Source organism: Lethenteron reissneri, chromosome 27, assembly GCF_015708825.2.
Source record: "Lethenteron reissneri isolate LAM-NWPU_2019-01 chromosome 27, ASM1570882v1, whole genome shotgun sequence".
In the NCBI taxonomy this organism is placed as follows: domain Eukaryota; kingdom Metazoa; phylum Chordata; class Hyperoartia; order Petromyzontiformes; family Petromyzontidae; genus Lethenteron; species Lethenteron reissneri.
The window spans coordinates 9114159-9141844 of NC_083805.1; the positions used below are offsets into that span (position 1 = coordinate 9114159).

A 27686-nucleotide genomic window follows, 5' to 3' on the forward strand; every position below is an offset into this window, starting at 1 on the left:
GATGAATTGTTACTGTTTCTTTTACGGAGCGTCTTAGGATGCGGTGAGTATGTTTATAGATTTTAACCGATGAACACCTCAGCAATGACCTTACCAAAAATAAACTGACTAATCATATCAGTGCCTTAAAATAAAAATAAACATAATATATGCGACGTTTAGGACAATGGCATTTCTTCTTGTCACATAGAGGCCAGACAGATAGAGTTAATCCGGGTTGGAGACTGCATATTAAAGTTAAAACATCTTTTCTGATTACCAGTTAAAAAAAAAAATAGGCATATGAAGTTACCTTATAGTAGCTACTTAATTAAATCAAAAAGTATATCTCCAATACTCAATGGTTGCATTCTTTCGGCCCAATCTCAGCACTGGAGCATCTGAGCTATAAGACGAGGAAGAAGAATACACACTTACATGGGCTACATTCCTAAACCTTAGAATAGTCTTAAATTACCTGAGCCCAGAATGGCAATGACCAACCCAGCCCCCCTCCCCCAAAGACAATCCCCCCCCCCCCCCTCCTGCTCTGATGAGTCTAGGGTTCATACTCTTAGTTCTTTCGGTAAAGTCACGTAGGTAAAAAATGAAATTAAAATTAATAAAATAAAACAATAAAATCTCAACGTTTCGGAGGCAACACAAGTCTCCGTCATCAGGTGGACCGTCACAGCCAGATTTGATGCAGCAAATCTGACAGATTTTATTGTTTTATTTTATTAATTTTAATTTAATTTTTTACCTACGTGACTTTACGGAAAGAACTAAGAGTATGAATCCTTGCAGTCACGAAAGCTTCAAATCTAGAATGAGTCTAATGTTGCCTGAGACCGTCGATGCAGCTGGTAATTGCGTCCGTAATGTCAGGGTGTTGCAATGTCTAAAGTGAAGGAGGATGTGAAATAAAAACATTTTAATCAGGACGTATAACTCAACTAGCAGTCTTGATTCCTTGCAAAAGGTGTCAGTTTTGTTGCCAGAAAAAAGGGGAAAACCCCTATTAGTATATTTTGGTACTGACAAAGGAGGTCCCATGATGTAGCTGCTCACCCCGAGCTCTCATTACTCTGGTAGTGCGTTGCCTTTGAACTGTGCGCCTTTTGGCGTCATCTGGTCGAACACCATATGAGACTAGGCTCTAAAGAAACCTGTCTCTGGTGTGGACCAATCAGTTTCAAGGACAATGCATGAATTATCAGAGTATTGTTTTTTGTTTGCATTTGACTGCAAGTATTGTGGTTAATGTAATCATGATTCCTTGCAAAAGGTGTCAGTTTTGTTGCCAGAAAAAAGGGGAAAACCCCTATTAGTCAACTAGCAGTGATCAATCAACATGTGTCACAACACAGGCTGCGAGTGTGCGCGTCCCCTTTGAAAGTGGGAGGTGGGGGGTGAGCTGAGAGGGCGGAGACTCGCCACGCGCATGCGCACTGACCTCAGCGACCACAATAATAAAGCACGCGCGGCGGCAACGTTTTATATTCCGTAACGCGCATAAGCGGCGCGAGGCGGCGGCCCCCGCGCGCTGATTGGTCCGGGGCGCGCACGTGGAAGGTAGCCCCCTCCCCCACCCCCCGCCGCGAGCCTCCGCTACCGTTGCTTATCCGCGCTGGGAAATGTAATAGGTGCTGTTGGGACGAAGAAGGCCTCCGTCCGCGTCTCTTTGCCGCCGCCCGCGAGAGTTTGGAGCGGCGGCCTCGGCTCGCTGTGGTGACCGGGGTGTGTGTTGCCCTTCCATCTCCTCCTCTATCGCCTCCTCGTTCTCTCGGCTACCTCTTCTATCCCTCCTCCGGGAATCGTCCGTGCGCTGCTTTGAACGCGACGCGTTTTGTTTACAAATTGGCAGCGCGGCGTCTTCGTGCAAGTTTTGTGTGTATATGATGAAGAGCACGAGCACCTCGGAATGCCGATGATCACTCATGAGGGTGAAGCTGGTGTGTTTTATGTCGGCGGCGTGTGTACGAGAGCTGTCACTCGGGGTGAGACCGGCTGACATGGTCACTGATGATGGTGACACCCGGGTCACACGCAGGTTTGCTGATGGTTACTAATTGATCTGCAGTACCAAAGAGCAACAATGAGGGTCAAAATGAAATGATAAACGTGGTATTTGATGTCATCGTGTGTGTGTAAGGGCTGTCATATCGATGATCACGAATATGGGTGAAATCTAAATGAGGGTTGTGGCTTACGGTCAAACCCGTGTAAGTGATATGGATTGCTGATAATTACTAACTAGAATGAAACCGAAGGAAGGACAGTGGATTATTGATGATCACTAATGAGAGCGAGACCCGTGTAAGTGCTGTGGATTACTGATCACTTTTTCGGAGTTAAACCAGAAGTAAACCTTTCGTTTAATATAATTACCATGTACAATAAGGGTGGTTATACAGTAATATACTGATGTTCACAAATGAATATTACATTGTTTACATTGGGATGTGTGTAACTGGGGTGCCGCGGTGGCGAGATGTGATCTCCCTCGCCTCGAATTTACAAAGTTGTGGGTTCGATCCATGACCCTGACGCCTGTATATTTGCAGATTGCATGTCTCTCTCCCCCGTGGTCATCTGGATTTTTTTTTCCGGATCCTCCGGTTTTCCTCTCCACGTTTAAGATCAACATGCGTTAAAAGAATTTGGCTGCTATGCATTTGCACATGATAAGCCACTTCGTTCAGCTATCATTTGTGGCCAGGTCTTTTCTGAAAAAGAGCTATACAGTAAAGCTCCGTGGGCCTTACAATGGTAAAATAAAAAAATAGTCACTGGGTTATTGCTCAATAATTAGGGGAAAAGTGTTAATAATGCACATGAATCATGAGTGTTGTGTGAATATTTAAAATATCTCTAGCTCATTGCTGCTGTTCTGGTATTGTGTCATATCAAGGTGACCTGTACTGTACTGTTTACTCGTGCTTTAACCATGATATGCAGCGCTGGTGGCTTTACAACTAATTTTAAACATTCACATTTTACACTGTGCTAGGCATGGCAACCTCTCTCCCTACAAGAAATGTCCACGGAATGTGACAGCAGCTTGGATTAAAGCTCTTTCTCCACTGAATTCTGTCAGTAGGTACTGTCAAATCTGCAATTCAGCTGCAGAGTAGATTGGTAATATTTCAACAGCAGACGGTGACCCAGTTAAGCCTTTGTCTTGCTCTCATTTTTTTTTCTCCAAGAGACTCATTCAAAATTTTCGCTTTTATTGCCCACAAAGAGATTTAACTGTGGACTGATGGAAGTGAGGCAAGGTACAAATAATCATTTCAGAATATATTCTTGTTCCTGGTTCTTTCGGTAAAGTCACGTAGAAGGGAAATAATAAAATAATATAAATATAAAACACGTAGAAGGGAAATAAAATAATATTAATATAAAAAATATTTATATTACTTTATTATTTCCCTTCTACGTCACTTTACCGAAAGAACCAAGAATATGAATCCCTGCAGTCACGAAAGCTTTAAATAAAAATATATTCTTGATTCAAGAATGTATTCATTTAGATCTCTACATCTTTAAAATGTCCCCTTCATGAGCTTAAATGCTACATTCACAAAATTCGCATATATTCTCCATATTTTACAAACAATAGATGTTTACACTCACGATTTCATGACTGTTATCGTGAGCATGGTAATTTTAATTAAAGAATCTGCATTATGCCTATGTACTATGTAATATAAGAGCTTGGCGGATGCTGGCCACTGAACTGGTGCGACAGTGGCCAGTTGAGAGTTGCATCGAGGAACTGCCACTGTTTGTGCACTCGTGCGTTTACATCTGCAGAGACGCGGAGATGTTTGGCGCGGGCGCCCAGAGCCAAAGCACTCGTGCCGAGTTCCTGGACCGAGCGCGTGTGGCACGGGAGGAGCGGCGAGGCCAGCGGGATCGAGAGCGTGCTGCCATCAAGATCCAAGCACTGGTGCGCGGCTTCCTGTGTCGCCGATGCATCGCCCGCCGCACTCGGTAAAGGAGTCGTTTTGTTTCTGTTACAATTATTTTTTCGTATTGTGGGGAGTTGGTTATGCAGCATTCATGTCAAGGTTGTTGAGCCAATGGACGGCTTAAGGAGTAGCCTGCTAAATACGTGAAAGCTGCCAAAAAATTGTTGATGTGGGCAGTAGTCTACTTTGCAGTCCATGGTTTGAGATTGGTGAGCACAAATGCATTGTGGGCTATTCATTTTCCATCATTTGTTAGAAACGGCCAAATGTGCCGTGCAAAGGTTCTGGTGTGATTCATTACAGGTAAATAAAAATGGGGAGGTTCATAAAAAAAAATTCTTATGGTTTTTATATATTCATGCAAACTGCATCTCACAATGCTACACATGTACAACACATAAAGGTGCATGTATATTAAGATGTTTGAAGCCAATAAATGAGTGTTAATACTCCTGGGATTTGCAATTAACAAAATCGAAGAGACACTGGGAGTGTCCCAAATTACTCCACACTGAATCTCAGGATTGAATGAGGCTACTACTTTGAGAGCTTTCCCTCAAACCCAAAGCAGATTCTAGGACTAATATAGGCTTTAAGAGGTTTTGAAAATTCTGTTATTTCAGGTGGTCTATCCAGAGTATTGATTTTTTTTCTCTCAGAAATGCAAAGTTTGCTTAAAGTTAAACATTAATTCATTCTCAATCTGAAAGTATCAAACACTCGGATTTGTTTACTTACGGACATCAAAAGAACTCTCCATTTCACAAGATGTCCTTTTATGCCAGTAGTGTGGCCATTCAAATTACCCAGACTGTTATGTCAAATATACATTCAATGTATTTGTTTATAGAGGCAGAAACATTTGACAGGTGGTAAGGACTTTTGTATAAAACAGGCACTTTTGTATTTATAATGAAATAAAGCATCTGAGAGAGCACCTCACACCAGCACACGTGTACACCCCATATGAGACATTTATATGAGCGAACATAATAGATTTGCTTTGCACAAGATTTATATCGTAACATATAACAATGTGCAATTGTTAATCTTTCATGAAGTGATCGTGAAAACTGGCTTTCAATCTTCATCAAAAGCAGCACAAAAAACACTGAACCTCCTTGTGTAGGCTCTTGAAGGTAATCACAAGCTCATGAATCACTATGAGACCTCATTTACCAGTGGCAAAATATAAGGAGGTCTCATAGTGTAAATGCTTACCCCGAGCTCTCAATACTCTTATAGTGCACTGTCTTTGAGTTGTACGCCTTTTGGCGTCATCTGGTCCAACACCAATGGAGACTAAGCTCTAAGAAAAGTTGTCTCGGGTGTGGACCAATCAACTTCAAGGACAGTGCATATCATTATCAGAGTTGTTTCTTTTTGTTTGCATTTTGACTGCTTGTGTTGTGGTTATTGCAAACATGATGCCTTGTATAAAGGTGTCAGTTTTTGTACCAGTTTAAAGGGTAAAAAGCTCATGAATCACTCGCAATGAAGAGGTGTTTAGTAATTTGCAGTTGTTTGACATGGATGCTTGAAATTCATACAATAAGTACTGTGTTTTCCTTGTAGGCACGAGGTGGATGAGTTTTTCTCTGCACAAGAAGCCAGTCCTGCAAAAAAGAATGCTCTCTGTCTGTTTAAAATTGGGCAGAAGCTGCTCTTCATCTTTAACACAGCAGAAGATGTCAAGGCAAGTATAAGTTTTGGATTTAGTGTTTCAACTATTCTCATTCATAATAAACGTTTTTGGGTTACATGTGTCGTAACCCTCCACCACCCGACACGGCCAATCAGCAAAAAAAGTGTCACGCTGACAAAGACAAATAGTTCACTGCTTTAGCCCACCGGTGTGTTGAAGAGTGAATCCACAACCTTTACAATTTTTGAATACGACGTTTCGCTGGTAATTACATCCAGCATCATCGGGCGAATTACCCGATTACGTTTCTGCTGATTGGCCGTGTCGGGTGGTGGAGGGTTACGACACATAAAATTACGCGATCTAAACCCAAAAACGTTTATTATGAATAATATTGGCCGCGAAAGGCCTACGTGTTAAACTATTCTCATTTTAGTTTTCAGCTTCTCGTGAATATTTTACTGCATGTAAAAATAAATCCCTTTGTATCCCTTTTTTCACCTTAAGTAGGTCGTTATTTCTAACATGGCATTTACTGGGATTTTAAAATGTTTTGTTGTGCCCCTTGGTTAAATAAAACAATTTAGTTAAATGTATTTTATCGTGGCATAAAGCAGTGGCAGTTTATCAGCACTGCTCTATGAACCCAGTGACCTGCTTTTGGTTCCAGGCCCCAGCTAACGTCAGTGATATCTGAATCAGTCCTAGCTCCCTCCCATCCCCTTCATCAGTTCACATTAACCAGTGTAGTAAAGTGTGGTCAAACAACTCCCAGTCCAACAGTGGATTGGCACAGGGCTGATAGTTATAATTATTAATTTAAAATATATTCGTGAAATTAATGTTTTGCTGATATAGGGCAATGTACTCATGTGCTTTTTTTCGGCAGAGGTTTGAAAAGTTCTGCCGGCACTTGCTGAGCAGTATGGAGGAGGATAACGACTCCAAGGTATGCGAGACATTACAGTGCACCTATATTAAGACTGATGCTTGTAAGCTCCATGATAAATGTAAATGGGCATCGTCTTCAATCTCCAAGTGTGAATTAAGCTTCGAGTGTGATAAATCGTGCACAGTCATCAACCTGAGCCCGCTCGAGGTGGATACTGAAATGGATCTGTCTGCATTTCACATCGCTGCCTGGTGTGCAAGTAACAGTTTGTTCCTAGGTGTGGTATGTATCCCTGGCACTCTCTAAAGACTACATGCTACGTTGGATCAAACAGCTCAAGGACGTGCTTTCGATCTGCTGCAGTTACTTAAAGAAACTTAAGGTACTGCAACGTTACAAAGAGTGACACTTTTGATAAATAAGCTAAAATTACACAAACTGTTTAAGGTGCACTTTTGTCAAGGGAGAAAACCTGGTGTTTAAGGGGCAATGATTTTAATTAATGTGGGAAACTGTTTTCTTTCCCTTCAGCCGGAAAGTATCTTGGACACAAAACAGATCACGCTGTTTCTCACGGTCCTGGTGACTTTCACTGATGCTGGGGGCTGGAGAATGGTGCGGGTCAAAGGTGAGAGGTCAGGACATCTCAGTGGGAATTACACGCTTGGAAGCAGCTCCTAAAATTAGGAGGGGAGAAGATTTTTGTGTAGGAAGCAACTAGTAAAATTAAACAAACAAAATACTTACAATACACCGGAGTTTATTATCATGGTTGTTAATCAGATTTGTTTGATATTCAGGAACATGGTTAGTTCACCTTTGGAAGATAACAATTCATCACGTAACAATTCATCAATGAAATGGTTTGGAATCTTCAAAGTGTCTTATCATGCCTGCTCGAACAAAGAGATGTGTTTTTTTACTTATGTAAATGTTATGCATTTTGTTTCATTTAGATTATTATGAGAACAAACCAAAGAAACATAAACAATACAATGTGTTACCTACTTGATTCTGTGTACTCAAGTGAGATTGAAACACCGAGCCATGTGTTGCAGGTGACACTTTTAAGATCAGCATGAATCTCATCTGTGCAAATGTTATGGGACATTTGAACCAGAAAGGACTCTACCCCGGCTTACAGGTGCCCATGTCCACTGACTTATTAGCCGACGTTACTTCGTACATATGTATAGACGCAAACACATATAGCTATTGACTATCTTAGCTTAGTCCTTTGAATAGGTTGCTTAATGTGTCACTAAATCATCAGGCAACCCATGTCTGCTTCTCATCGAATTGTGTCATCAGTCAAAACTCTTTCCACAACACCTACATATTATATATCCTTCTGCACTGTTTGGTTCCAACTGGTCAGCATTCATCCTATATCGATATTATGGGTGTAACAATATTCACCATATCGCTGTGATTCAGTGATTTGTCTCAATGCAGGGTTGTGATTCGATTCAGGATTATTGTTTTTTTACATTGTGGTGCACCACCCAACAATCCAGTTTCCATCCATGCAAGCGATCAATTAATTAAAAACATTACAAACAGCTGTTTTCAAGTTGCTAATAATGTTATAGTTGAAGCTTCAGGAGGTAACAGTCTCCCACTTGTTCTCAGATACTAATGACCAACGGACTGGCAAGGGTTGTACCAACTTTGAACAAAGCTACACTGACAGCTGTATTCACAGTTGCACTACGGTAAGTCTTACTGATTTCTATTGCATTTTTGACGATAAACATGTAATAAAACCTTGACTTTTGAATGATACTAACGCACACATGTAATTTGTTTACAGGCCTGTGGTCGCAGCCAAGTTTTCGGAAAACTTGCTAAGATCATTCACATTACACGTGCTCTCCGTTCCGGCGTTAGTGCTGCACCTGTCCAATATTGCCCCCGAGGTGAGCCAAGTGAAACACTTTCTCTGCAGTTCACCTCACAAATAGCCCCAGCTAACAGTACAACTGTGGTAGCTCAATAGCAGTGCTTTAGTTTGAACTTTGTTTTTCCACAGTGCTTAAACATGATGTCAGGACACGACTTGTTTAGGAAAGTCTTGACATTCCTGAGGCAGAAGGATTATCAAGAGGATATCTGCATTTGCCTTGAAGGCACCATGTCCCTCTGCCTGCTCGGTAAGTTGTTGAAAATGTGTTGCTATGTAAGAAAATTTTGAAATAATGTCATCCAAATGATTTAGAATCAGTGCACACTCTTGAGTTTATTGTCTAAAGCAGTGGTTCGTAACCTTTACCGCAGCCTTGCACCCCTTTGGCCCCCAGGGGGTGCGTACACCCCAGGTTAAGAACTACTGGTCTCGAGTAAGGCTGTGTGCATTATACACAGTATGGTGATGTCATGTCATGTGCAGGGCATGATGGGAGAACTGAGCCTTTGGTCACGTTCGCACCTCTTGCTGAATAGAGAGCACAGTTTGCCTGTAGTTCGCCTATTTGTTTCCACCCTGCAAACACTTCCGCCCAATGAATTTCTCATCGTTTACAGAAGGTGTTAGAATTGGTTTAAGTTGCACTTATTTATATTATTACCGACAATGAACGTAAACTGAATCTGACTTTACCTGCACTGGCAGTAGTATGACACTGGTGCTAACCTTTATTTGTGTTTATGCAGGAAATTTAATCATGCTGGCATTGTTAAATGAGAGCTTACTTGAAGAGGAGACAGAGGCATTTAGTAGCCTTGTGACTTCAGTGCTGACCTACTGCCAGAAATATGTTCTGCAGAAGAAGTCCAATCTCACTCACTGGCACCCTGTACTTGGCTGGTTCGCACAGAGCATGGACTATGGGTCAGTCAACACCTACCACCAACTTTGTTTCGTTCCAAACCGCAAGCAGACTGCCTTGGGACACATTACCTTTAAAGAGCATCCTGCAATGTTATAAAATATCTTGTTGGCTCGTATAACAATACAGCCCTCTGGGCACTACTGTATGAAGACCCCATGCCTCCTTTAAATGAAAATCTGTGCCAGTCATTCAGTCATTCAGTCATTCATGCAAGATTACCAAGTTAGTACTCATAATAATTCATCGACACTGTCAGTACACGCATGGAGAAAATTGGGCCTCTCCACATGTCTATCATAAGGGTTGATTGATTATACTTCACGCTGGTTAGTGTGGGTTGATGAAACGGAGCGACCTAGGTCTGGTTCAGATTTCCCTTGCCACTGATATTATCCCTAGCTGGGAATCAAACTCGGGTTACGTTGTTTACAGTGTAGTGCGCTAACCACTGTACCACTGCTCCCCAATGTATGGATATCATAAATTCTGTAATATGCTATAGATTGTACATTGTTGACATAATTTTTGTTTAACTTATGCAAGTTAGGAAATTATTATTGCAAGATTTTTTTTTACTTAGACTTAACTTTCACAGTACTAGACGTTTCACTGCTGAAGAAAGCATACTACTTTCAGCGAGGTTTGAAAGAGCCAGTTATAAAATAAATAAATCATTCTCTTGTTAAATTGCACAAACAATTGATGAGTACGCAGCAACCCATCGCCTGGTGATGCTGTTGTTGTGCCGAGCAGGCTGAACGAGGCCATGCCCGCTGTGACGAAGCAGCTGCAGTCACTGTGGGGCATTCGCATGATCCGGGTGCTCTTCCGGGACGTGCTCACGCGCAAGCTGGCAGAGGGACAGGAGCCGGCTCTGGCAGCTGCCCCACCTACTGCCGCCGTCTCAAACGACAAGCCCGTGAAAAGTAGAGAATTCCACCGTCCACACGTACAAAACTTGAAACATTGCTGACTGCAGCCATTGTAATTTCAAAACATAAACGTGCACGTGTGCAGCCCGTTTTTATCAGTCTACTGCTGGATGAGGATCTCCCCATGCCTTGTGCGCCATGAGAGATATTTGACCATGCTTCACTGGTCAGTGCGGGTTAACAAAGGTGGTGGGGAGGGCATAACAACAATGGATTTTTCGGCGCTGTCCTCTGCTGCTGTGTTTTTACACATGATCAACCCATCCAAGCAATATTCATATTCAACCCTGATTAGCTTCTGAGATCTGACGAGATGGGACACATTTTACCTGATTTGGTCAGCACAAAATTGGTACAAATTCTAACCAAATGGATTCTGATTGTTTTCAGCAGTTGCCAAAAATTTGTGTTTTATAGTATTGGCAGAAGTTTTACGAATTTGGTAATTGACAGGAAACAATTTTCTGTGCAGAAATTATCTTGGCAAGAAATGGATACTGGTTTTGGTAAGCATATATTAGGATTTAGGTAATTTCACAAAAAAAAATAATGCTTGTGTATTAGTGTGAAACAATGTTTTGCCCATTTTCATGGAAAAAACCCTTACCTTAAACATTTAAGTTGTGTTATATAATGCATGGGGAGCATTCTTTGAATTTTCCTGAGATTAATTTTCTTTTGCTCATTGGAAAAGTTAGCATTATGAGCACAATATACATACAATTGCTCATGGCATAGAATCTATAGTGTGATAAAGTTCTCGTAGCAAATTGAGGCCACGTCACCTTACCGGCGAAGACACTCGTGCACAGCGGCGATTCTCGAATGCAACCCACGCGCCCTGCATTGTTCTAACCATGACCGTTTCCCTGGGCCGTCTCTGCAGACATGTTCCGAAAGGCGTTCCGGCGCTCTGCAGCCGTCCGCAGCATCCTGCGACCAGTGGGCGGCAAACGCGTGGATTTGCCCGAGGTGCAGAGGGTGTGCGGCGTGTGTGTGCTGTACCAGACGGCGCTCACCACGCTCACGCAGATCCGCCTCCAGATCCTCACCGGTACGACGGTGAAGCTCTCCTGCCATCACGTGCGGTGGCATATTTGACGATTATCGGTAGAGTGTGAGAGGCAGTGCCAACAATTGAGAGTAAAGGCACTAGCATGCAAATAAATGTGCATGCGTGTGCTTTTAATGTGTTCAACAGATGGGTAAGAAAACAAGTTAACTTGTACAGGTTTAACATTTAATTCTTAGGATTATCTTCATATGGTCGTTTTATTACGCTTTCCAACAACCGTAGAAGCCATTAATGCATTTGCGTTGTCCTTGCCCCCGGCGTCCCTAGCCCCCTTGCTGTGTCTCGACCCGCGGACGTACCACTTCCTTTACACTGAGTGCAAAAGTGCCCTTTATTGCTAATTAAATACTTTCGAGGACAAACATATGGTCAGCATGATGAAGTATGGTTAAATGCATGGTGTTTTTCCTATTTGTGTTATATATGTAGAGATGTTACTTGCTTAATACAAAATCCTGTAAATACATGATTTGTGCATTCCTGGACAAAATAACTATTGCAACCACACTGCTACCAAATGCCTTATTTTTGACTAGGTGAAGTTGATGTGTATTGTAAATTGATATGTTATGTAGGCTGAATTAAGCCACATTTATATGCTGAAATTGTATTGTGCAGGTCTGACGTATCTTGACGATCTCCTGCCCAAGCTGTGGGCCTTCATCTGTGAGCTAGGACCTCAAGGTGGCCTCGCTCTCTTTCTGGAGTGCCTGAGCAGCGACACGGAGGACTCACGCTGCTTGCTCGCTATGCTCACGCTTTTCTGCGACTGCTCTCGACACCTGATCACGTGCGTGTCTGCCCGTGTTGCTTATTACACTGCAATGCAGAGGAGATTTAATACAATAGCCCTTGTTCACAATGATGGCCTGTAATGCGGCACGTTGGGCTAGAGAGTGACATGGGAACAACATGTTTAATCTGTCCCCATCTCGTCCCATCAGAATTCTTCCCAATTTATTCACTCCAATGAGCTTCACAACAAATGTATTCCTATCTGTTCCTGTCAGAAACTTTCTAATCTCATCCCACTTCTTGACCTTGACGAAAAATGTATTCTCTCAACCCATCTCACCCTTTAGTCTTGTCAGCGTGTACGCTTAGATAATTTTTATACAGGCACCAGCAGAGCGCAGTTTACTTAAATCTGAAATGTAACATTGTGATGAAGATGTAACCAAACGTTAAGGGACAGTGTTGTAAAACTGTAAATCAAGACCTCACAATATTCGTCTTTAACAAAGCATTGCATGAAAATGATAGGCCGATGATTCAGTCAGTAGCCCTCATTCAGAGCACAGAGAGTGGGGGCAGCCAGATGTGATGTAGTTGGGTATCACACTTTAACGGAGAGCGCTGAGAAAACTGTAAAATGAAAAGTCAATTAATGAATCATCGTATTGTATTCGTATTCAAGTTTATTGTTGAGTACACCTCATGAGTATATGTTCATTTGTCAACTTTAATGAACATGTCTCGGCTCCACAGTGTTGTATGTAATCTTCTTGAACTTAGGTCTTTCATCCCCCCTACCCATGGTCTCTCCTCTCTGATGACGCATCCTTGCACAAAACATCAGCCTATCATGATTATGTTATAAGGCAATGTTGTTCATCAATAATCATTATTTATCACTTATTAAATAATAATCATAATTTCCTTTACCAAGCACTTTCTGCGGGATCAATTACTATCCTATCTCCTCCCCTGGGTTCAATTCCCATCACATGTCATGAGTCTTGTTAATTACGAATTCCACAGAGCCAATGGGAGTCCCTTTATAGTGTCCCTCTGCTTTTGGAACAGGGGTTGGTTGGGAGAGCAAATTAATTGTTTTGAAATGCAAAAACGGGTGCGTTATAAGTTCGCCAGGAGATGGCGGTATCGTAAATTAATTGTGAGCCCATATAAGCTGAACTGAGTTTCAGTTTTCAGTTTCATTTATTAGGTATAGCCCTGTGAGCCATGCGGCTCTTGACTCGGGTGCAACCGCAACAAACAAAATCATGAACAAAGAACATCTTAAAGTGACTACGCTCAACAGAAAAATCCAGGAAAAAACAGTAAAATCTTCCAGAAAAAAGCACCGTATATCAACGCTGCGTGCAACCAGCCTTATGTGTAAAGGCTTTTTATGGGTGCAGGGCTACTTGGGGGGTTGCAGAGAACAATGCAGCTAAATACACTTTTGTATTGTACTTATATTCTCCCACATCTATGCTCTCCATCTTCAGGAATGAAAACTCATCAGCATGATGAAGTATGGTCAAATAACCCATGACTCACATGATGTGGGGATGCCCTCTTCCAGTAGTGGATTGACAATAGATGTACATGTACACATGCATGTTTTTGTTGTTATTTTTTCAATAGAATATTGGATGACATTGAGCTGTACGAAGAGCAGGTCTCCTTCAAGCTGGAGGAGCTGGTTACCATTTCTTCCTTCCTCAATACCTTTGTTTTCAAGATGATCTGGGATGGCATTCTAGGTGAGGTACCCCCTGGCTTAAACATTTATTACTCAGAAATATGAGTTTATGACCTGCGTTACTCAGTGGAGACTCATTTGTAGACATTTGTTTCAAAGTCCAGCACTGCACAAATTAAACTGCTGCCCCTTGCAATACAGTCTTTAAAATATTGCTCTGCCATAATCTTTCAAACTGATTGTATTATTGTGATTTGGGTTGCCAGGTCAGCAAAAGATATGTTGCGCTTAGCTCTATGGCAGGGCTCTTCCACAGGTGGTCCATGCGTGAATTGTGGCGCACAAAAGTTATTGGAGTGGCCTTACGCTCGCCAAGACAAAGAGAACGATTTTGAGTTGAGTGATAAACAACAGATGGAGATGCAAGTGCTGTAGATAGTAGAGATGAGTGGGATGAAAGTAAAAACAAAATTAGAGAAACTGGCGACGATCGATGTGTCCGGAATATGTGTGGTGGATCTCCGGTTGTGTGGTGAATGCTGTGGATGTGCGGTGAATGCTGTGGTTGTGTGGTGGCTGTGTGCGCACCACAGAGAGCGAGAAGACCGACCGCTCGCAGCTGTTCGCCTCGGTGCACAGCTGGCTCATGACGCTGTACGAGCGAGACTGCAGGAGGAGGTTTGCGCCCGAGGACCACTGGCTTAAAAAGTACGATCACACGTGCAACACGATGCAGAGCACTGCTCAATGCTCTAGCATCATTGGTCTGGGCTTCGGTGCAAAGAATGAAAGGGGGGCCTATGTCCAACTGCTGCCCCACTCTTCATAGCCCAACACTGGGCCCCTCTGGCCCGTGGGCTCCTGTGCAGTTGCACTGCATGCACACACACTTGATAACTACATCATTGACACTGCCAAACTCTCAGCACCAGCATATCCACATGACTATGGAAAATAAAATTTTTTAAATCACAATTTTTTTACATTCATGTGCAACCATCTTTAATTAAAAAAGCAATGAACTCTTATTGAGACAATCTTTAGAATAGGTTTTCTCCTTTTTTCTGGCAACATAACAGGTGTTAAGATATTAAAACACCAAAATGAAACCTTTTACAATGAATCATGTCTGCATTAACCACAATACTTGTGGTCAGAATACAAGCAAAAAACGTACTCTGATAATATATACATTGTCTTTGAAACTGATTTGTCCACACCAGAGACAGCTTTCTTTTGAGCCTAGTCTCAAAACGGTGTTACACCAGAGGACGCCAAAAGGCGTACAGCCCAAAGACAATGCACTATCAGAGTAATGAGGGCTCGGGGTGAGCAACTACATCATGAGACAATCTTATTTTATTTTCGCTTTCATCCAAACTTGCTTGGCAACACATGTTTATGCCAGGAGTGTTTCTTTAACATGTACCTACTGTATTGAGTGGCCAATGCAGTAGCCGGTGGTTATACTAGGTGCTGCTTTATAAAGATATGAGTTCAGATCAGCACAAGAGTCAAAGGTGGAATTCAAGAGTGGGTTCCTTTTGCTCTCTTACTGCCCACCCCACTGCCCCTATTTTCAGTTTCACCTATAATATACCCCTGCATTGTGTGAGCATGCTTAACCGCTGACAGATGGCTGTGTAATCTTCCTCTTGAAACGGCAGGGACCTGAAGGCAAATGTCCTCTTCTCTGAGCTCGAGAAAGGAAAGAAGAGAGCCAAACTGCTTCTCCAGCACATCCCACATGTTCTTCCACACAAGGATGTGAGGATACATTGATCATTCTTTTCCATTTGTATTACTTTTTGCAGAAATAACAATTTACAATGCTCATTGTATGTATGTATGTTGAACTTATTTTGTACCGTATATAGCCAACCGTGCTAATCAGAGATGCGGGGGAAGGACAACAAACTAAACACAAAATGCAGTTCTAAAGAAATGAGTTTTCAATCTAGATTTTAATTTGCATAGCTCCAGTGGCTTCCTAATATCAGAGGGAAAAGTGTTCCAGACAGCTGCAGAAGTGTGCATTTGAAAGCGCTAGTCAAAAGCCACTCCGAGAGTGACCAGAGTTTGCGTGATGGTTTATGCTCCTTTTTTTCTTCTTGGTTCTTTCGGTAAAGTCACGTAGAAGGGAAATAATAAAATAATAAAAATAAAACATAATAAAATAATTCTCACGAAGTTTCGGCCACAACGCAAGCAGCCGTCCTCAGGTGAAGAACAGGTCTGTCGGGGAGACAGCGTCTGAATGTTTATGCTCCTTGACAAGATCAGCAAGGTATTGTGGTTCATTTGTGGCAAGCACTTTGTGTGTAACGAGTGCGACCTTATAATGTATTTGCTTGGCAATCGGAAGCCAATGCAGCTCGGCGAACACTGCACGGACACTTCTGTTAACTGTAGGCAGGACTCGGAACGGGTTGGCAGGTGCTAAGCGTAGTGTGCTAATCACTATACCACCGCTCCCCTCACTATATGTATAGTGCATTAAAATAAGCTCAAGTAGTGCTCCATGTGTACTGAATGCAAGAGGAAATGACACGCACGTATGTGTCCACAGCGAGTTGTGCTCTTCCGGAGCATGGTGGCCAAGGAGAAGTCCAGCCTGGTGACAGGCAATCAGATCGTGTCCCTAATGGATTTGAACCACGGTGCGCCAATCACGCACATCACCGTTCGCCGCTCACGAATGCTGGAGGTATGAGGCGCCGGGATTGGCCAAGAGTCTGCTCTCCTTGATTGGTTACCACACGAGCTGGTGGTGCCATGGCTCTGTGGGAAATAGCTCCTTGACGACTATTGCCACCGTAATCTGGAACTCCCTCCACCTGGTAATACATGCTACCGACTGCCTGTCCCTATTCAAATCCAGGTTTCAGTTAGACACGATAAATCCAAATCATTTTTTTCTTTTCACTGTCAGAATAATAATAATGTTTAGTTTCATATTTTGGCGTCCATGCTACTTGCATCTCAGAATCACTAATGAAACACAGACAAGCGGGAATATAGCCAGGTGGTGAGCCGGCACCACCAATTGCACAAGATCTGCGGTCCCCTATAGATAAAACATTTTCAGCCAATTAATGAGTCTTTATGCACGTGGGAAGAAACCAGAGCACCCAGAGAAGCCCATTGGGTATGACTCTCTTTTGCATATGATTCTTCTATAAAAAAAGATAATCTAAAAAACAGTGTATGACTATACTCTTAGGTTTTTTCGGTAAAGTCACGTAGGTAAAAAATGAAAAAATAAATTGAAATTAATAAAAGTAAAATAAAAATCAACACGTTTTGGAGGCAACACAAGCTTCCGTCTTCAGGTGGAACCGTCACAGCACGCTTGTTGTATCAAGTAAATGAGTATGACTGTACATATACTATATTAATATTAATGTTACGCCTCCTTTTTCCCTGATGATGCATGTCCCACTATTTTATACAGGATGTTGTTAGGTATTGTATGAATCCAAACCATATTGTGGTTGTGTGAGAAAATGTATCAAGCGCCTTGAGACATTAGTGGAAGGCGCCTTACAAATAAAAGTAAAATTTCGATTTAAAGCTTTCGTGACTGCAGGGATTCATCTTCTTGGTTCTTTCGGTAAAGTCACGTAGAATGGAAATAATAAAATAATAAAAATAAAACATAAAAAATAATTTTATTATGTTTTATTTATTTTTATTATTTTATTATTTCCATTTTACGTGACTTTACCGATACATTATTTTGTTATGTTTTATTTTTATTATTTTATTATTTCCATTCTATGTGACTTTACCGAAATAACCAAGAAAATAAAAGTAAATTATTGTTATTAACTGTCACTTTGCATGTACCTGCAGGATGGCTACGAACAGCTCAGCCGGTTGCCCCCAAACTCGCTGAAAGGGACTATCCGGGTGAAGTTCATTAACGACCTTGGCATGGATGAGGCCGGCATTGATCAGGATGGTGTCTTTAAAGAATTCCTGGAGGAGATAATCAAGAAGGTGTTTGACCCTGAACTCAACCTCTTCAAGGTGAGACCAGATTCAGACAGACAAAATGAGGAGCTTGTAATGCTGTTTATATAGTTTTTTTTTTTGTTATACAAATATATAAAGTAATATGAAAGAAAGGTAAAAAAACACCAGTTAAACCATCAAAAATCACAAAATGCACAATTCACTGCTACAGTAGTTAGCATACTAAAGTTGGACTGTGGCCGTAGTGAACAGTAAGTCAGCATTGCTTTGTGTGCTGTTCACGTTTTAAGCTTGGGGAGTGCGAACTTAATTTTCTTACAAACTTTTGTACATTTTTAGGAGTCCAGAAATAGCTATTGTATGCAGTCGGGGTATATTCGTCCATGTTATATTAAGAACACACTGCACATTGTCTGGGGTCATCCCGGTGATTTGGGTCCAATTACAAATAATGAAACTTGACCTAATCTCTTCGCATTGCACGTGGAATACTATGACGTCTAAAAACTACCGCCTGCTCCGTGTCTCCAGATCACTATTGGGGATGAGCGTCTCTACCCCTCGCCCACATCCTATGTCCATGAGAACCACCTCCAACTCATGGAGTTTGTCGGCAAAATGCTGGGAAAGGCCGTCTATGAGGTTTGCCTGCAGGATACAAAAGTCACTTGTGACACATTGTCCATATAGTGCGAGATGAAATTATTGTTAAGAAATATTGTCATTGCAAAAATACCCACTTCACAGACTCCTTGCAGAGTGGTGTGAACGATGGTTTTGGCTTAAGGATTTGACTTCCAATTTCATATCAATTTGTGACTAAGGTTTTCCTTGCAATATCTTTAGTCTGAATGGGCTGGATTAAAGACTATTTCCTACTACTACTTATAAGGTTAGATTTTATTTGAGCTCCAAGTTGTATCCATTATTAATAAACACTCATGTGTGCAAACTGCACTGTGATTTAAAAATAATCAAATGAATTACCAATCACTGTGACACTCACACATTTCCGAGCTACGAACTTCAACATCAACTCGGTGGTAGCATTCGGTTCGAACATAGCGTAATAAAGAATTACATTTTGTTACAATGGTCGTGCATCTGATTGACTCACCATTAATGTGTACCTGTTGTGCAGGGCATTGTAGTGGACGTACCGTTTGCGCCGTTCTTCCTGAGTCAGGTGCGCGGAGTGCACACATCCATGCCCTACAGCTCCATCGACGAGCTGCCCTCCCTTGATGCCGAGTTCTACAAGAACCTCACCTCCATCAAGGTAGCATTTGACAGGCCCTAATTTACTGCCACATCTTGCCACCACTGACATTTATACTTCCTGAAAGCAGGATTCCAAGATTGGTCATGGTTGGGTTGAAAAGGGAGTGATTCATGATATTTTTTTACCAGCATGGGATTATAACTGCGGTTTGTAATATCACAGTGCTTCGTGGATGAGTGTGATCCATGTGGAAAAACTTAAAAAGAATGAAATCTTGATTTTCCTTTTCTCACTATTTCACATGAAGAAACACGGAACCAGACATCTGAAAGAGGACCTGTACAACATGTGGAGGCGAATTAAATATCTTTTTTAAGGACAGAATTGTACTTGTATCATGTAAATGAAGTGCAGTAAATTACTGTTGTGTTATGCATGGTATCAGTAGAAGTAATCGATGCTTAAAATGTTCTCCGTTGCAGAGGTATGATGGAGATGTGAGCGAGATGGGGCTGACGTTTTCGTACGAAGAGGATATCATGGGAAAAGTAATAATTGATTTTCAAGTTTCATTCATTAAATCACCCAGTGGAGGAGCCGTTTATGTATTTGAAACACCTTCGTGATTTTAGTTAAATTATATATTACAAATTGATTCTTTGGTTAATTTTTAAATGGGTTAATCGTTTATTGTATTGGTGTCCAATGTGGTTATGCAGCTAACATATTCAGGAGTCTACGTATATTCACCAGTGTATTTTTTCTTTCTGCCCAGCTTGTGTGCTATGAACTTTGCCCTGGTGGAAAGACAACCCTTGTAACAAACGAAAACAAGTATGTTTGAACTTTCATTACACCCCTTTCCATACAAGTATCATTTTCTATTAGTCTTGCAAGCTTTATTATCTTTGCTGATTGAAAACCCCTTTGTGTTTAGAGAATACACTTTTGTGTAATCACCATGTCCTTGTGACGACTTAGCAATGTCTGGGTGGTCAGTAGCAATGTTCCGATAGAATTTCGAGGAATTTGGTTTTCTGGGAGGATTATTTGTTTCCCTGGTGTGAACCGGGTACTGACAGGTGGCAAGACGTGACCGCTGATCCATCGCCAAAATCGGCATCACACCGGTTCCTTATCGCGGATCCTAAAGTCTGTCCACCTAGCCCCAACTTGACATGCTGTCAGTGGCCCTTGCTGAACAGGTTACGGACAGGGCAAGGTCTCTGTGCGGCCAGCCTCCACCGTTGGGGTCTTGATGATAATTAATGCACACTGCAGCTTTGGTACTATATACAGAACTAGCCTTTTGCCCGTCCAAGGACGGGTGTATTTCAGTAAATTCGAAACTTGCAAGCGAAAAGCAGATGGCGACGTGATATTCATTGCATCAATTTGGGTGCAATTTGTAAGGCCGCAGTGACACAGACTTATGTCATTTAAAGGTTATAATTCCTTGTTCATCATGATGTACTTTTTACTTCTATGTCTCAATAGCGTTACAGAGATCGCGTGATGTGAGGGTTCTGCCTTTGTAGTGAGGGTTGTAAGTTGACGCCGAGAAAGGGAGGGGGAGCAGGCTTCTCGCCCCGTCATTGTGGAGTGACGTCACCCGCTAATTAATATTAATGGCGGGGGATGTTCATTTGGAAGACGTCACCTCTTCATGATTATTAATGTGGGGGGCTGGCTGTTCGATGTGGAGTGACGTCACCTGCTCATGATTATTAATGAGGGTGGGGGGGGGGTGCTACATGTGGAGTGACGTCACCCGCTCATGTTATTAATGAGGGGGGAGGGTCCATGTGGAGGACGTCACCTGTTCATGAGTATTAATGAGGGGGGCTGGCTAACCTGGAGTGACGTCACGAACAGGACACACAGACATTCTTGGCTCATTATAGTAGTAAATGTCGCGTTTTATTGATGACTGTTCACTAAATTCAGCGGAGGTTTACGAGACCTGCACATTGCCACCGAGGGTGCTATCGCATGGCTCGGTGATTTCACACACGCTGAATGAATGCATTATTACAAATTATTTAGTGACGTTGAATTGGCAGTGGTGCAAACGCATAATGAACAAGAAACATATCAATAATACTGTGGCCTTAACATTAAAAAAATATATATTAGGTGACATTTCTCACAATGGCCCTTCATGGTACATAAATGTTATTATAACCCTTTCCCATTCCGATGACAGAATCGATTCTGATAGATTCTGTCATTGGAACGGAATTGGAAGTCAAAGGCCGTGTGGGAGGGCATGTGGGGCGCAGTTTGGTGCCAGATATCATAGAGTGTGGTCGTGTCGCTACAGTTCTCTGTGGTGAGTACAGCACAATGTTTTTATAAAATTAACGTTTACCGCTTTTCACGTTCGGCGATTCAGTGGTGAACCAGGACCCACCCTGCAACTTCCAGATGTCTCGGAACGGGAAAGGGTTATTGTGCTATATATGTGCTATTCAAAGGGCCATTGCCCAAAACGCCGCCGAAAATATATTTTTCTTTCACGGCAATGTCATCGACGAATGTTGGGTTTTCTTTGTACACACTTAACTGCATTCTCAATCAAATGTAAAAATGGTTCCTATCACAATTACTAAATGTATAAACACTTTTTTTGCTAAACAGTGTGTCTTCTATATGTCATCACACAATTTTCAGTAGCATCCAGAACACATGCTTCTATAACTGCAGCATTTTTAACAGCATCTCCAGTACTTCAAATGAGACTATCTACAGTACCTCCGAGCTGGGCTTGGAGGGAGCCTAGTGCAGTCGGTTAATCCTATTAATCAAATGCTTTGGAGATAAGGGTTGGTTGAATTGCACATTTCTGAAACCTTTTGAGGGTGCTATCCCCTTGCGTGTTTGTTTGTTTTCTCCAGATATTCCAGCTCCCTCCCACATGCAAAACGCTGCCTTAAAATGGAATTGGCCAATTCTCCCAAACATAGGACCTTAATTGAGTCTTTCCTGAATTAACAAATGACAATATAAATAACGTAAATTCTTCGTAATATAGTGTCATGATAAATTGCAGAAAGGACCGCACCATGAAGCACAAACTTGTTTTTACACCCATTCTAGATTTTAAGTTTTCATGACTGCAAGGATCCATACTCTTGGTTCTTTCGGTAAAGTCACGTAGGTAAAGAAAATCATAAATGAAAATAAAATAAAAGATAAAAATAAATAAAATTAAATCACGACGTTTCGATTACAACACAAGCAATCATCATCAGGTGTGAACACCACGGCAATAAAATGCATACTAAAGTTTACGTCGTGATTTAATTTTATTTATTTTTATCTTTTATTTTATTTCTTATTTTCTTTACCTACGTGACTTTACCGAAAGAACCAAGAGTTTGTTTTTACACCTTCACAGTGTGCTACAATATTTGAGTAAATTTAACGTTTTGAAAACTTGAGAGTTGTATTATCACCTTGCCTTTAGGATCAGCTACATCCACATGCTGGCTCATCACCGCATGTACGTGAAGATCAAGAAGCAGACAGGGGCGTTCATTCACGGATTCAAGTCCCTCATCAGCCCAGAGTGGATGGGCATGTTTTCCACACCCGAGATGCAGCGTCTCATCGCCGGTGACACGGGCGAGATCGACTTTGAGGACCTAAGGTGCCTAAACACACAGACGCCATCGCGTGTGGCGCATTCTCGCTCGTCAGATTCCAATTCTGCACAAGTCAAGTTTTTTTGTGTGAATGTATCAATACTAAGCATGTCACAAGTCACATCTACTCTGCCATGGTTTATCACTTTTCATGATTTGAGGTCATGGTTTGATTAGGTTATCAATTATTTAGAATCTTGTTTGTGCCATCTCGTTTACATTCGTTCCATCAGTCTATAGGTATAATTTGCATGTAATTTGTATAAAATGTACATAAATTGCAAATAATCAGATAAACAATTAAATGCATGTATCATTCGTTTATCAATATTCATCTAGGCATGTCAATATTTTTTTAAATACTCATTTACTGGACTGAACGGAGGCATCATTTTCAGCCTTGCTCAGGAGTACAGTTTACATATATCCACCAGTACAGGTCTGACGGTTGTATGGCTACCCTGCAACTAATCTTATACACGAGTTATAGTAAGTAAGTCTCAACATTTGTTATCGCGCACTCTTATGAGTCCAGTCCATCAAGAATGCGTGATAATCTTTTAGATCACTCGGGCAAGTACATTGTCAGTATAATGCAAATTGAGGCAGATTTGACAGGAGAGTGAAAAGTACCACAGAACCAACATTTACTTCACACAAACACACTTTATATTTGTGCAGCGCCTCTCTATGCACACGTGTTTATGCTCATTGCGATAATTGTTGCTGTTTTGTTTGGTCCAGGAAACACACAGTCTATTATGGGGGCTTCCATAACAACCACCGTGTGATCATATGGCTGTGGGACATTCTCACTAAAGAGTTCACAGCCCAGGAGAGAGCAATGTTTCTCAAGGTCAGTATCGTCGCCCTACACAAGTATCCTGCATAGCTGTATCCACTCTCTCATTAGCAGTTGGCATTCTCCTCTGCCCTTCAATTCCCTTCTCGTATCCCTCGGTGTCGTGCCAGATGAACCAAATATAGCCAGCACTTATTTAGGCTTGTCATAACTATAATTTTGCCTCTCATGTTTTATATTCTCTTGATGAGCTAACAGTGAAAAGTAGTTGGACTAATAAAAAGAATGAATAAATCTTTGCTTTTTGTATTTGTATATATCTATTAAATTAAAGTTAAGTATTGATTTAAAGCTTTCGTGACTGCAGGCATTCATATTCTTGGTTCTTTCGGTAAAGTCACGTAGTAAGGAAACAATAAAATGATAAAAATCTAAAACAATAAAATTCTCACGAAGTTTCTTGCTCTGTTTTTCACACCTGATGATGATTGCTTGTGTTGCAGTCGAAACGTTGTGAGAATTTTATTGTTTTATATTTTTATTGCTTCATTCTTTCCCTTCTACGCGACTTTACCGAAAGAACCGAGAATATGAAGTTAAGCGATTTAAAATACATTGTAATCTGTATTATCCTCTACAGTTTGTGACCAGCTGTTCCAGGCCTCCGTTATTGGGGTTTGCACATCTGAAGCCATCTTTCTCCATCAGATGTGTGGAGGTCGCTGATGACCAGGTGAGAGAAGGATGCATTTCGATTTAAAGCTTTCGTGACTGCAGGGATTCATCTTCTTGGTTCTTTCGATAAAGTCACGTAGAAGGGAAATGATAAAATAATAAAAATAAAACATCATAAAAAATTCTCACGACGTTTCGGCCACAACACAAGCAGCCGTCCTCAGGTGAAGAAACAGAGCTGTCGGAAAGACAGCTCTGTTTCTTCATTATTTCCCTTCTACGTGACTTTACCGAAAGAACCAAGAAGAAGGGTGCATTTCACAAAGCTTTTACACCTGCAGAGGGAGCGTTCTGCACTCCCTCCATATGCTCACAGAGCCAACCCTATATTTAGTTGTTGTCTCTGAATAAATGTCCCTTATGCTAACGGGCATTACGTGAAATGTTATGATGGAAAATGCCGCTATTCTGGGGTTATCATTGAGTCGCCATTTATAATCTGCTAGGCCTCCTCAAGTTACGGCCTGCGTTGCGATGATATTTGCTAGCATTTTAAGGTGGTAGCTAGTTTAGCAATGTCTATTTGTAAAATGTATTCTGATTACTGTGCTACATTGTGGATAGGGGCCAATATAGCAAATCCATTGTTGAACTGTACCATTATTCTCACTCGTCTATGGTCCCCATCTTCACCAACCCACACTGACCAGTGTAGTAAAATCTGGTTAAATATCCCCCATGATCCATATGGTGTGGGAAGACCCTCACTTATCCAGCAGTGTAGTGACAAACTGGCTGTTAATGTACTACACATGTACGCTTAAATTACTGCACGTTAGTTTTGCTAATTATTAAACCCACAACATTATCTGGAATAAATTAATGGATTGTATGATTGATTGGCGGAAGCTGCATTCTAATTAGTAACACTACCCATCGGTTTACTATATATAAAAAAAAGTGACCACACTTGTCGCAAATCTTCCGGCAGGACACAGGCGACACCCTGGGCAGCGTGCTGCGGGGGTTTTTCACGATCCGGAAGAAGGAGCCGGCCGGCCGTCTCCCCACTTCCTCCACTTGCTTCAACCTTCTGAAGCTGCCCAACTACAGCAAGAAGAGCGTCCTGCGAGACAAGCTACGCTACGCTGTCAGCATGAACACGGGATTCGAGCTCTCGTGATGCGCTCGTGCCACGCGGCGCCTGCGCGATGGCCGGCAAAAGAATAAGCTCGTCATCGTTGGGAGGGAGGGCGAGGGAGGGAGGGAGGTAAGGGAGGAAGGTGATACTGCGCACCTCCCTTTACAGCGTAACCTGAGCCAACGGCCGTTATCCCGGCTGTACGCAAGACCGTGAAGGTAGGTGTCACTTGCAAGGATGAGTGGCGAGGTGGTCATGAATTTTGGGCAAGTAATGTTTGTATTAAAGATACGCTTCTTGCACTTGACAGCGTTCACCTACCTGTGGACCTACCTGCGGTACACTTTAAACACCTCAGAATCGACGAACATCACTTCGTCTACAAGCGTAGAGAACATACACATCGTCTGCAAGCGTAGAGAACAAACCAATTTTGTTCGAGTCTTCTTGTTTTTACAGGCGATGACGTTTTGTCATCATGTCGAGATCATCCGTGGGTGGTGCACAATCCCCCAAAGTGTGCATAACGTGTTTTGAAACTTGCAACTCATGGCTGCTTTATGCCACTGTTGGGACGTGAATGGGATTTTTGCTGCCTCTTGTCGATTTGCCCAACCTTGGTCTCAAGACAAAATGTGCCCCTTGAACGCCGCAAAAAATGAGGCCCTGCTCTGACGCCTCGCACGTTCCACGATGTTCTCCGTTTGGAAGGAGCTGGTCTCGGAACCTCGTTTTAAAGTTGTACACTTGGGTACACTCCACAATAAACTGCCCTCATGCCACCAGTGTTGGTGCAGGCTGACTTTGTTGATCACAGTCAACTAATGAGAATGTATAATTTTTATGTTGCGTGCACTCGGCAATATCAATTGCAAACCTTAAGTTCTTCTTGTGCAACAACACAGTTGTCAAATTTAATAAACTAATGGGCTATGATATAATATAAACGTAACTCGTGTAAATAGAAGCGATGCTGACATTTTTATTTCTTAGGTTCTGCTGTTTTATGTACATGAATCTGCATTTCTATGTTAACTTCCTATTACGGTGTAGTCTTCCATGTGTTTACAGAACTACTATAACTGGCATGCAGTCTTAATCGGCAAGTTTTACACTCTAAAACTATATACAAATTAATTTAGCCTGTGAATGAAAAAGATGGGACGATTTTATTTGGTTTTATTTTAAAATTAAAGCAACTACACTGATACCATACATTTATACTGCTGACACAATCTTCTTTGTGTGTGAGATATATTTCCTCCTTTGTATCGCTTGTATACAAAACACATTTTCTTTAGTCAAGTCGGGAAATTACTTGGTATAAGCAATCATCCTCAATTTTGTCCCAAATGCCATGCATTGCACTTCTTTAAAATACCGTGTGCCTTCCAAAAGGTACCTGACAGGACTCGCCTGTAACAGTCCACTTGGCCTGCCCTGTGCACAATACAAAAACACCTGAAGGTATTCTCAATGATGTTTGTATTTTGAACTTCTTTCGCACCGTACGTAGACAACCGTGCTAATCGAAGGCAGTCACTAAGAGTGAACCTTGCCCTACTGTAAAGAACACACGTTTTTCTGGCTTTCACTTGCATTTCGTATTCCTGCCCTGGTCCTAAAAGTATTGCGTTCTGTCAGATTAACTCCACGCGGTTACCCTACGTACGTACTTTGTTATAAAAACAAAATCGTAAGCTGTTCATGTCGTTTGTCCAGTTTTAAATTTCTGATCGTGTGCAGATCTCGCATGCGGTTATTGTACAGCTGCGGAATATAACTGTATGAGCGCGGGTCAGTTAAGCTGTTAAGCCACACAATGTTCCCACAGCAAACGAACTAGTGGTCTTGTCTTTTCAGAATAAATGTGAATAAAGTATTGTAATTTAATCCGATTTGTTCGTGGACACTTACAACTTGCATGTTCTGCCTACTGTGTATAGATTGCATTTGGTTGCACGTTACTAATGGGTGACGTAGAACCTGAGAGGTGATGTAGCCATGGAAAACCCGACACCATAGCACGTACACCAAACTCAAACTGGAAAATACCGCATATCCTGTGTACCTAGCCACGCTCGTCTTGTTGTGATTTCCAGTTACATTTGCTCCTGCTTTGGCTTAAAAAACAACGCAATGTGTTATCCTCAAATTCCAAACGGTGTAGAATTTTATTTAGAGATTAACCATGTTGCACACCTGTTGTGTGTGAATTCATGTATTTGTTTGGGGCAAGTCAAATGTTTTCGTACAACAAAACGTTTGCAAAGATGGCACTGTACTTGAGCACACGTGACGTGAAAATACTGGTCCCGTTAGTAATTAAAATGCTTTCATTCACACGAGTGCTGAATGATTAGAAAGGTGTTAAAGGTGAGCATAGGTAACTTTGAGATGTTCTGTTGCTATATTTCCAAATGTATTATTTTTGCAATACAAATATAATCTAAATTAAT

The 27686-nt window shown here is 41.7% G+C and overlaps 1 protein-coding gene across 5 annotated transcripts; it reads left to right on the forward strand.

Moving 5' to 3' along the window:
- Positions 1-1604: 1604 nt before the first annotated feature.
- UBE3B (ubiquitin protein ligase E3B) lies at positions 1605-27120 on the forward strand. Of its 5 annotated transcripts, none has more exons than XM_061561361.1 (28): positions 1605-1719; positions 2993-3082; positions 3799-3978; positions 5532-5652; positions 6491-6550; positions 6771-6875; positions 7025-7121; positions 7552-7637; positions 8126-8208; positions 8307-8412; positions 8526-8646; positions 9146-9323; positions 10078-10250; positions 11143-11310; positions 11950-12121; positions 13705-13823; positions 14356-14470; positions 15430-15529; positions 16332-16469; positions 17618-17794; positions 18272-18382; positions 18882-19019; positions 19445-19510; positions 19738-19796; positions 22432-22614; positions 23354-23465; positions 24052-24144; positions 25078-27120. In XM_061561361.1, the coding sequence occupies exons 3-28, from the start codon at positions 3809-3811 to the stop codon at positions 25267-25269; spliced, it is 3243 nt and encodes a 1080-aa protein (XP_061417345.1). In that variant the 5' UTR covers positions 1605-1719; positions 2993-3082; positions 3799-3808; the 3' UTR covers positions 25270-27120. The 5 variants fall into 5 exon arrangements, with proteins under 5 accessions (XP_061417345.1, XP_061417346.1, XP_061417348.1 ...); XM_061561362.1 differs by having other exon boundaries at positions 2993-3078; XM_061561363.1 differs by lacking the exon at positions 1605-1719 and adding an exon at positions 1749-1979.
- Positions 27121-27686: the final 566 nt, after the last annotated feature.

Bases quoted from the DNA above. Each gene is read 5' to 3' on its own strand.
- UBE3B (XM_061561361.1), top strand. From the start codon at position 3,809: ATGTTTGGCGCGGGCGCCCAGAGCCAAAGCACTCGTGCCGAGTTCCTG. The intron at 3,979-5,531 runs GTAAAGGAGTCG...TTTTCCTTGTAG, and splicing joins TGCATCGCCCGCCGCACTCG to GCACGAGGTGGATGAGTTTT. The intron at 14,471-15,429 runs GTACGATCACAC...TTGAAACGGCAG, and splicing joins GAGGACCACTGGCTTAAAAA to GGACCTGAAGGCAAATGTCC.